Source organism: Octopus bimaculoides, chromosome 3 (assembly GCF_046866305.1).
Source record: "Octopus bimaculoides isolate indiv1 chromosome 3, ASM4686630v1, whole genome shotgun sequence".
In the NCBI taxonomy this organism is placed as follows: domain Eukaryota; kingdom Metazoa; phylum Mollusca; class Cephalopoda; order Octopoda; family Octopodidae; genus Octopus; species Octopus bimaculoides.
In genome coordinates this window covers 80050291-80060289 of record NC_142930.1, presented here as the reverse complement: position 1 = coordinate 80060289, position 9999 = coordinate 80050291, and the positions used below count along the sequence as shown (strand labels likewise).

At 33.3% G+C, this 9999-nt stretch overlaps 2 protein-coding genes across 5 annotated transcripts in view; one reads left to right on the top strand and one right to left on the bottom strand.

The window, feature by feature from the left end:
• The window catches only part of LOC106875464 (protein FAM227B), a 158998-nt gene that overhangs the window by 113554 nt on the left and 35445 nt on the right, over positions 1-9999 (bottom strand). The window lies entirely within an intron of this gene.
• Positions 1353-5262, top strand: LOC149136612 (uncharacterized). The gene is made up of 2 exons (XM_089349311.1): positions 1353-1509; positions 3490-5262. The coding sequence occupies exon 2, from the start codon at positions 3779-3781 to the stop codon at positions 5189-5191; it is 1413 nt and encodes a 470-aa protein (XP_089205437.1). The 5' UTR covers positions 1353-1509; positions 3490-3778; the 3' UTR covers positions 5192-5262.

Here is a 9999-nt window from a genome sequence, read left to right as displayed (position 1 = left end):
TCAGTAAACTAATCTGGAACCTCAAGGACTCTAACAAATTTTTTTCCTTAGAATGGAAAATTCTTTCTAGATCTTTTCCTTATGATAAAGGAAAATCTTTTTGTCCTTTATGCACAGAAGAGCAGTATTTTACAGAGAGAGTTTACAAATGTATTCATTGGAGAAAATACTCTTTTAGTTCTTTCAAATAATATCTACCCGTAACATAATAGTATTTTCTGCAAATTTTCTTTTCTTTATTCTTCCATCTTACTTCCCATAACCTTTACTGACCCTTCTTTCCATTTCATTCATGCATTTTCATGTATACAATTCGCCTGTTTCTCTTTACTCTCCTTTTTTACTTTGTTTTTTCCTTCCTCTCTCCCCTCTCTCTCTTTTTTTACTTTGTTTTATCCTTCGTTTCTTTCCCCCTCCCTCTCTTTCTATACATCTCCTCTCACAAAATCTAGTTTGTTTCAATAATGTTATTTTAAATTCCTAGCATTCCCTGTTTGTATGTAAATATTTTATGAATGAACAACAATGTATATGTGCTTAAGTAAGCAGATTTATGTATATACAATCATGTGTTTGAGTCTATTGATGTTTTGGGATGTGTATGCTCTGGTGTATGTATATGATCATTTGTTTATGAGTATAAGTATGTGATTGTAAATGTATATTTTAGCATGTTTCTATGTCGCTGCTGCAAGAATATGTACGAGTATATGTGTAGATATACAGGCATATGTGTGTGAGTATATTTCTGCTTATGTATGTATGTATTTGGAAATATATGTACGTGTTTGTGTGTATGTACAAGTATATATTTATGTATATTTTAATATTTTAAAAATATGTATATGTATTTGTGTATATCTAGTTGGATATACACACACTGTCGCTTGATCATATGCATATTTAATCCTAACACTTTCAAATTTTACAATTGGAAATGCTACACTGAAGAGAGAAGTAAGTAATTAAAACACTTTAACCCTGAAACGCGTCTGTGGCGAATCAGAGTCATGTTAATTCATTGTTTTTCTCTTTGCCTATGTAAAAAAGTGTGTTACTCTCGTGGAGATTCTTACAGTAGTAGAAAAGGAATTTTTAACTCTTATTTCTAAATTCGGTATGTGGTGAAGCAATTAGCTGACCACTAATTATAATTATGTTTATAATTATAGAATATTTGTATAATTTAACCTATAAATTTTATTTTAACGTACCGATCTACTTGGTAAAATTATTAATTAATTGATTAATTATTTTAATTAATTAATTTTACCCTTTTATTATTAATTTGAAATTATAATTTACTCCATGATACAATACTGCAGTTTTCTGCAGTACTGCTCGTAACATACACGTGGGTACAAGGGATGAATAGTGTATTCACATTCAGCTGTGTAAATTTTGGAAGTGTTAGTTGGATATCTGTTGCACAATTTTGCTCGATCGTGTGCATATTTAATCCTAACACTTTCAAATTTTATAATTGGAAATGCTACACTGAAGCGAGAAGTAAGTAATTAAAACACTTTAATCTCGAAACGCGTCTGTGGCTAATCATATATTCGGAGTCATGTTGATTCATTGTTTTTCTTTTTGCCTACGTACAAAAAAGTGTTACTATTGTGGAGATTCTTACAGTAGTAGAAAAGGAATTTTTAACTCCTATTTCTAAATTTGGTATGTGGTCAAGCAATTAGCTGACTCCTAATTATAATTATGTTTATAATTATAAAATATTTGTATAATTTTACCTATAAATGATATTTTAATGTACCGATCTACTTGGTAAAATTATTAATTAATCGATTAATTAATTATCTTAACTAATTTTACCTTTTTATTATTAATTTGAAATTATATATACATATATGTGTATATACACATGCATACACACACACATATATATATATATATATATATTTATTTATTTATATATGTATTAATATTATCTTAGTTGAAAAACTTCGATAAGGTAAATATGTTAATAGTTACCAGGGTAGCAAAATTCACAAAGAAACTGGGATATCATACTTAGTTAAGAGGTAGAAATTCCATGTTAAAGTGATGTATTTTGAGTTGATATAATAAAGAATAAATGGAGCAAAACGCATATAATAAATAAGTTCCTTTACTTCTGACACATGTTTTGAAAATTACATGCACTCTATCCCAAAGGAATAAAAGATGTTTTTATAAATGTAATTTTCTCCTCAGGGAACCATCCTTTGAATGGAAGACCTATATCGAATGGGAAAGTTACGTATTGGGAAGAACGCTACATAGCTAAGTTTTAAAAAACCATTAGATGTTAAAACGCTGGATTACAGACCGTAGTATTAGGAGGAAAGTGATGAATGCTACAATTGGAGTTTAAATTAGATAGAAGCTATAATAAACCCCGAAAAAAATTCCTAAATAATAAATTAAGCGTTTGATAAATCACGTATGTAAGTGGAAAGAAAAAGGGAAATAATCCAGTGAATTTGCATTTAGACTGTATGTTTATGTTTGTAAATCCTCGTAAATAATGTGTAGCAATAAAGTTGTTTATAATGTGAATTGTTAATATGAGTAACTTTTAATAGTGTATCAAAGTAATTACAGTAATTAATCTAAGTAAATGGCAATACATGTTATAAAGTAATAAAAGATTAAATTATGTGAAGAAATGGATTTGCAATAAATACATATATAAATGCATATTTAAACTAAATCAGAATTATCCGTCAGAAATAACGTGCGTCCTTGTATATTACTTTATGACATAAAGGTATATTAATAAAAGCAGAACTCAGTATTAGACACAATATAGAAGTTAAGTACGAGTAGGAAGAGAATATCTTGAAATATAAGTCTAGATAAAGAATAGAATAATTTAAAACTGGATTTGAGAGAGATGTATGAAGGGAAGGAAGCATTCATGTATTCTATTTTATTATATTACTTATGAAAACCAGATCATTAATATATACGTAAATATATACGTAAATTATTTGAATATGAAACTATTTTACAAAGAGGAAAAAAGGTAAGAAAAATAACGAGTGTTGGTAAAGGAGATTTCGCATGCTATTAAAATAAATTATAGTAAAGGATCCATATTTAAGTTAGAACAAGATGTAAGTTAATGAATAGAATGGAGAAGGATTAATTAAGATCAAAAAACTTAATCCACTTACATGTTTCATAATTCCTAAAGTATTACTGTTCTTGGAGTAGAACAATCTGTACTAACTTGAGAAGAATAGTGTGTAGGACCAGCTAGTATTGGAAATAGTTATAATTATTATTACTATCATTGTTATTATTATTATTATAATAACACTGGTCAACAGCCAATTTTCATCAGGGATATTATATGATGTTTTATATGTAGTTTTGTCTGCAGATTTCAAAAATGTAATCAGTTTCCTTCTATCAGACACAGTTTTTCTGTAATTTTATGTTTTCATAATCTTTTCTTTTCATAAATTTTACTTTCTGTTTAAGGTGCCAAGTCATCATCAACTTCTACTCAGGATGTCAAGGCATTGCAAGAACAGTCCTGATATATTTTGTCATGTCTGTGGTTCATTTACCACCAAAGCTCAGCAACGTATCATCACAAGTGAAATCAAGGTCTACCAGTTATACTTTGGCTGCTCTCTTGGGGATCAAAATAAGAGTTGGGCGCCGCACATCATCTGCTCAGCTTGTTCAAATGGACTAAGAGATTGGCTAAATAAGAAGAGAGCAATGTCGTTTGCAATACCTATGGAGAGAGCCAAGGGATCATTTCATGGGCTGTTATTTCTGCAGTGTTAATGTATGTGGGTTTACTGTAAAGACCAAGCATAAGATTGTGTATCCCAACTTGGAATCAGCAAGAAGACCAGTACTACACAACAATGATGATCTTCCTATTCCAATACCACCAGAAAATGGCCTTCAGATGTCTGACGAAGATGTATTTCCTGAAGAAAATACTACTGCTGTGGAAGACACTGAAGTGGATGCAGATTTCACGATTGAAAATGAAGATGTACCACAGAAATTTTCTCAAGGAGAGTTAAATGATTTAGTCAGAGACTTGTCATTGTCGAAGGATAAAGCTGAACTATTAGCATCTCGCCTACAAGAAAAGTGTCTGCTTAAGAAAGATGTTTGTATTACTCATTTCAGGAAGAGAAATAGGGATCTGACTTCATGCTTCTCTGTTGATGGACCACTTTGTTTCAGTAATAACACTGATGAGTTATTTCGCTGTTTGTTCCAAGAGCATGTTCCAGCTGAATGGTGCTTATTCATTGATTCATCTAAGAGAAGCTTCAAGGCAGTACTATTACACAACGGCAATAAGAAACCATCCATTCCCATAGGACATTCAGTGCACATGAAGGAATGTTATGAAAACATGCAAGTACTCCTCAATGCCATAAAGTATATAAACTACAGCTGGAAAATCTGTGGAGACTTGAAAGTGATTGGAATGTTGATGGGAATGCAATCTGGGTTCATGAAATATTGTTGCTTTTTATGCCTGTGGGACAGTCGTGCAACTAACAAGCTCTATGTGCAATCAGAGTGGCCTTTGCGAAAATCATATGAGCCGGGAGTTTCTAGTGTTCAGAGCAAGCCACTTTTAAACCCAGAAAATGTTCTTCCCCCTCTTCATATAAAGCTTGGCCTCATGAAACAATTCGTGAAGATACTTGCCCGAAAAAACTCAAAAGGTTTTGAATATGTGAAGGCCAAATTTCCTAAAGTCACAGAGGCAAAACTGCAGAAGGGCGTATTCATAGGTCCGCAGATAAAAGAACTCTTGAAGGACAACCACTTCCTCACAGCATTGGATGAGATTGAGCTTAAAGCCTGGGAATCCTTCATATGGCTCTGTGAAAATTTCCTAGGCAACAAGAGATCTCTAGAGTTTAGAAATGGAGTGAAATGTCTTCTAGACTCCTATGCTGCAATGGGCTATCGGATATCACTAAAAGTCCATTTCCTTGATTCACATCTGGACTTTTTTGCAGAGAACCTTAGAGCAGTGTCTGATGAGCAAGTGGAATGCTTTCATCAAGATATTGCATCGATGGAACAACGATATCAAGGATTTTGGAATGCAGGAATGTTAGCTGACTACTGTTGGATGTTATACAGGGATGAACCTGAGACAAAACACCATAGAAAGTCCAAATCCCAAAGATTTTAAGTTGTTATACATTCGAGTGTATTCTAACTTATTTGTACACAATAATTTTAATTTTGTACAATAAACAGCCATGAAATTATCGTATCTTGTATTCATTATACTTTATATAGACATGCTTTACGTATCCTATAAGTTAAAACAGCAGATATCATTAACATGAAAATGTGACCTGATAGAGAAAATCGGACTTCGGATTCGTAATCAGCATCAAAAATTAACCCAGAAAAGTCAATCAGCAACTCTGATGATTAAAAAGAGTTTCATTTTGTTGACCAGTGTAATTAATAATATTATTATTATTAGTATTATTATTATTATTATTTACGAGTTGGATATATGTGATAATAATATATAATAAAAGGAACCCTATGTGAATAGATAATGAGAACAGGTTTGCTAGACAAACTAAAAGTAGTATTAATGTTAAATTGATATTAAAGTTATGGTCATGTCTATACAATGCAGAAGTGCTGCATTAACATATATGGATACTAAGGTGGGAAATGAACTGAAAATATATAAAGTTATAATTAACTTGAATATATTTGAGTATGATTATAAATCCAAAGGATAAAAAATAATAAACAATAATAAAAATTAAAAAATGTGATAAGAATAAAAGCCTTATCTAGCAACAATGATAAGTTGGAGAATAATCCAAAGGGGTTAATTGCAAGTAATTAGAAAAATTGTATTACCTAAATTAAATTAAATTTAAAGTAGAGAAAGTGTACATAACACATATGATGTGATGGTTAACTAGTGTGAATAGTGGTAGTTAAATTAAAAAATAACTAAATGCATTAAATAGGATGAATCAATGAAATGAGCGGAATGTATGTTTCCTCCAATGTTGGCATCAATATGCTCTCTGGGTAATCTGGTTCACTAAATTATCATCATCATTTAACGTCTGCTTTCTGGAGAACGAAATGAGGAACAGATCCAAGTTACAAAGAGGACAAAAATCCTTACCTTTATCATAGGGTATTGAGGTAGCTTGTATTGACCATTCTAAACAGAATTGCTTATTGCGGTCCTTAAATTTCCAAATTAACTTGCTAAGTCCTGTGCTATTATGTTTATTCTTATCCCTAAATGTTGAGTAATGATTTGAAATTCTCTTACTTAGCTGTGATGAAGAACAACCTATATAATTTTCACATTCGGTATAGGTCTTGCATTCAAAGGATGGTTCCCTGAAGACTTTTCTGTTACATTTATAAAAACATCTTTTATTCCTTTGGAATAGAGTACATGTAATTTTCAAAACATGTGTCAGAAGTAAAGGAACTTATTTATTATATGTGTTTTGCTTCATATATTCTTTATTATATATATATATATATATATATATATATATATATATATATATATATATATATATAGATGCATATATATACATATATATGTATATATACACACATATATATGCATATATATATATATATATATATACACATATATCAATGCATATACATATATATGTATATATACATAAATATATATATATATATATATATATATACACATATATAATACATACATATATCAATGCATATACATATATATGTATATATACATAAATATATATATATATATATACACATATATACATACATACATATATATATATATATATATATATATATATATATATACATATATAGAAATATATTTCTAACTCTTTCTAAAGGAGACTACAACATAAGATGAAAGCTGCTGCTGATTAGCTCCAAGAAGCCATCGCCTCTAGCTAGGTATGTGATATACAAACCTGTGTCTATTACAACCTTCAAACAGGGGAGGTCAGCAGCTTCCCCTTCCTAGTTCAAAATCTACAGACTAGTTTTGGATTATACACCTCTTCTCAATGTGGAGTAGCTGAACCCAATAGGCGTCACTGCTGACAGTCTGTTCGAAGATTATTTATATACTAGCTGAGATACTCGGCATTGCCTGTGTTACATGCAATGGAAGAATTAGACTTTTCTGATATATTTTCTCTAATGAACTGGAATACCTATGATTCGAATTGCAGATGAAGGTTCTTTCCCTCTTTACACACCCCACAAAAATTCTAATCATGATACATGTATCCCATACTACTGATCTTTATGTGCAGATTCCAAAATTCCAGTCTTATGGAACCTGTTAAAAGGATTTTGCTCCTGAAAAATGGAGGTCATGGAGCTCTAAAATATGGCAGTTAAGGCCTCTATTGGGGGTGGGTGTCTTAATGTCAACCAGAGAAGTTGAATTGCTGAGAATCTTTTTAACTTGGGTGTTATATCTATTGTTTGAATTTCTTTGAAATAGGAATATGTATGTTCACTGGGTTTGTAAAAGAGAGCAAAGCTACAGAAAACCAGAAGACGAATGATCACAATAAGCAGTCGGCTACCCTAACCTAGTCGTTACTACTCCCCAATGTAGAATTCTTCACCATACAGGTGACTAGCACAGCCGTAAGATGCATTACGGATCTATAGCAATAGGAAGAGCGTGACCCAACTGAAATAAACATTAACAACTGTGTGACATGAGAGCTAAGTAGAAATGAAAGTGTCACCTCTGGAGTTTGCAACTGACCACTATACCAATAGGTAACTGGACAGAATAAATTTACAATTAATAAATGTCTCTGAATAACCAGTCACTCATCTTGGAAGGCCTTGAAGTCAATGTTACCCTCTGGGGATTATGTGTAACCCAGTGATAATAAAAAGATTCAAAGGAGGTCTGCAACGAAATAAATTTACTCAATACTTTGCAACTGAATCAGTGGAGGCAAAGATGCCTCTCATTTACTTCACAATTTATGCACCACATTGCAGAAATCACAATGTAAGTATATCTCAAAGCAATCTCTTACACTGTTGTACCATTGAATTACAAATAACACTCATCTTTTGTGCTCGGGTGACCCTACAGCTTCCAAGAGTACAACTGGATTCATCTTTGCTTAGACAAAAAGACTAAATTGTGGGTGTTAAGTCCCCATAAAAAGATCTTTCTAACTTCTAAGAAGATGAATTTTTAGAAATATTTCTTTATTTGTGTCTAATATCTATGGTTAAAATTTCATCAACAGCAAAAATGTATGAATTTTCATGGGGGTTATGGCCGTTATATGTAGAATATAATTCCAAATTTCATAAAGATCCATTCAGTACTTTTGACCTAGTTTTGGATCATAAAAAATGACTAAAATTTGGGAGTTAAGACCCCCATTAGGGGGTCTCAGAATCCTCATGAGAGGTGGAAACTTTGAGAATACATTCAGTAATTTTGGTCCATGAAATTATATGAAACACACAGCATTACCCATCTCCCTATGTTTGGATTTTGTGCTTCAAATTCCATTAGGATCAGTGCAGTAGTTTTGGAATGTATAAGTAACACACGAACACACATACAGACATTGACTTTTATATAATAGATATGAATATGCACATATACATACACGTATATGTGTGTATTATATATATATATATATATATATATATATATATATATATATATATATATATACATATATATATATATATATATATATATACATATATATATATATATATATATATATATATATATATATATATATATATATATATATCATCATCATCATCATCATCGTTTAACGTCCGCTTTCCATGCTAGCATGGGTTGGACGATTTGACTGAGGACTGGTGAAACCGGATGGCAACACCAGGCTCCAGTCTGATTTGGCAGAGTTTCTACAGCTGGATGCCCTTCCTAACGCCAACCACTCAGAGAGTGTAGTGGGTGCTTTTACGTGTCACCCGCACGAAAACGGCCACGCTCGAAATGGTGTCTTTTATGTGCCACCCGCACAAGCCAGTCCAGGGGCACTGGCAACGATCTCGCTCGAAAATCCTACAGGAGCCAGTCAGGCGGTACTGGCAACGGCCACGCTCAAAATGGTGCATCTCATGTGCCACCCGCACAAGAACCAGTCCAGGGGCACTGGCAACGATCTTACTTGGCTTGCCGGGTCTTCTCACGCACAGCCCATTTCCAAAGGTCTCGGTCCGTAGTCATCGCCTCGGTGAGGCCCAATGTACGAAGGTCTTGCCTCACCACCTCAGCCCAGGTCTTCCTGGGCCTACCTCTTCCACGGGTTCCCTCAACTGTTAGGGTGTGGCACTTTTTCACGCAGCTATCCTCCTCCATTCTCACCACATGTCCATACCAGCGCAATCGTCTCTCTTGCACGCCACAACTGATGCTTCTAATGTTCAGCTTTTCTCTCAAGATACTTACACTCTGACGGGTATTCACATTGACATTACACATCCAACGGAGCATACTGGCTTCATTCCTTGCGAGCTTACGTATGTCCTCAGCAGTTACAGCCCATGTTTCACTGCCATGTAGCATGGTTGTTCGTACGCATGCGTCATACAGTCTGCCTTTTACTCTGAGTGAGAGTCCCTTTGTCGCCAGCAGGGGTAAGAGCTCTCTAAACTTTGCCCAGGCTATTCTTATTCTAGCAGCTACACTTTCAGCGCACCCACCCCCACTACTAACTTGGTCGCCCAGATAGCGGAAGCTATCGACTACCTCTAGTTTTTCACCCTGGAATGAGATAGAAGTTGTTTCCTGTTTGTTTGCAGTCTTTATTGCACCTGAACATCTGCCACAAACAAAAACTAACTTGCTAGTTAACCTGCCTTTGATGTTGCTGCACCTCTTATGTGTCCATAGCTTGCACCGGGTACATCTTATAGAGTTACTACCTACTCCTTTTCTACATACTGAGCAGGGCCATCTACCTGAAGGGG

Bases quoted from the DNA above. Each gene is read 5' to 3' on its own strand.
- LOC149136612 (XM_089349311.1), top strand. From the start codon at position 3,779: ATGGGCTGTTATTTCTGCAGTGTTAATGTATGTGGGTTTACTGTAAAG.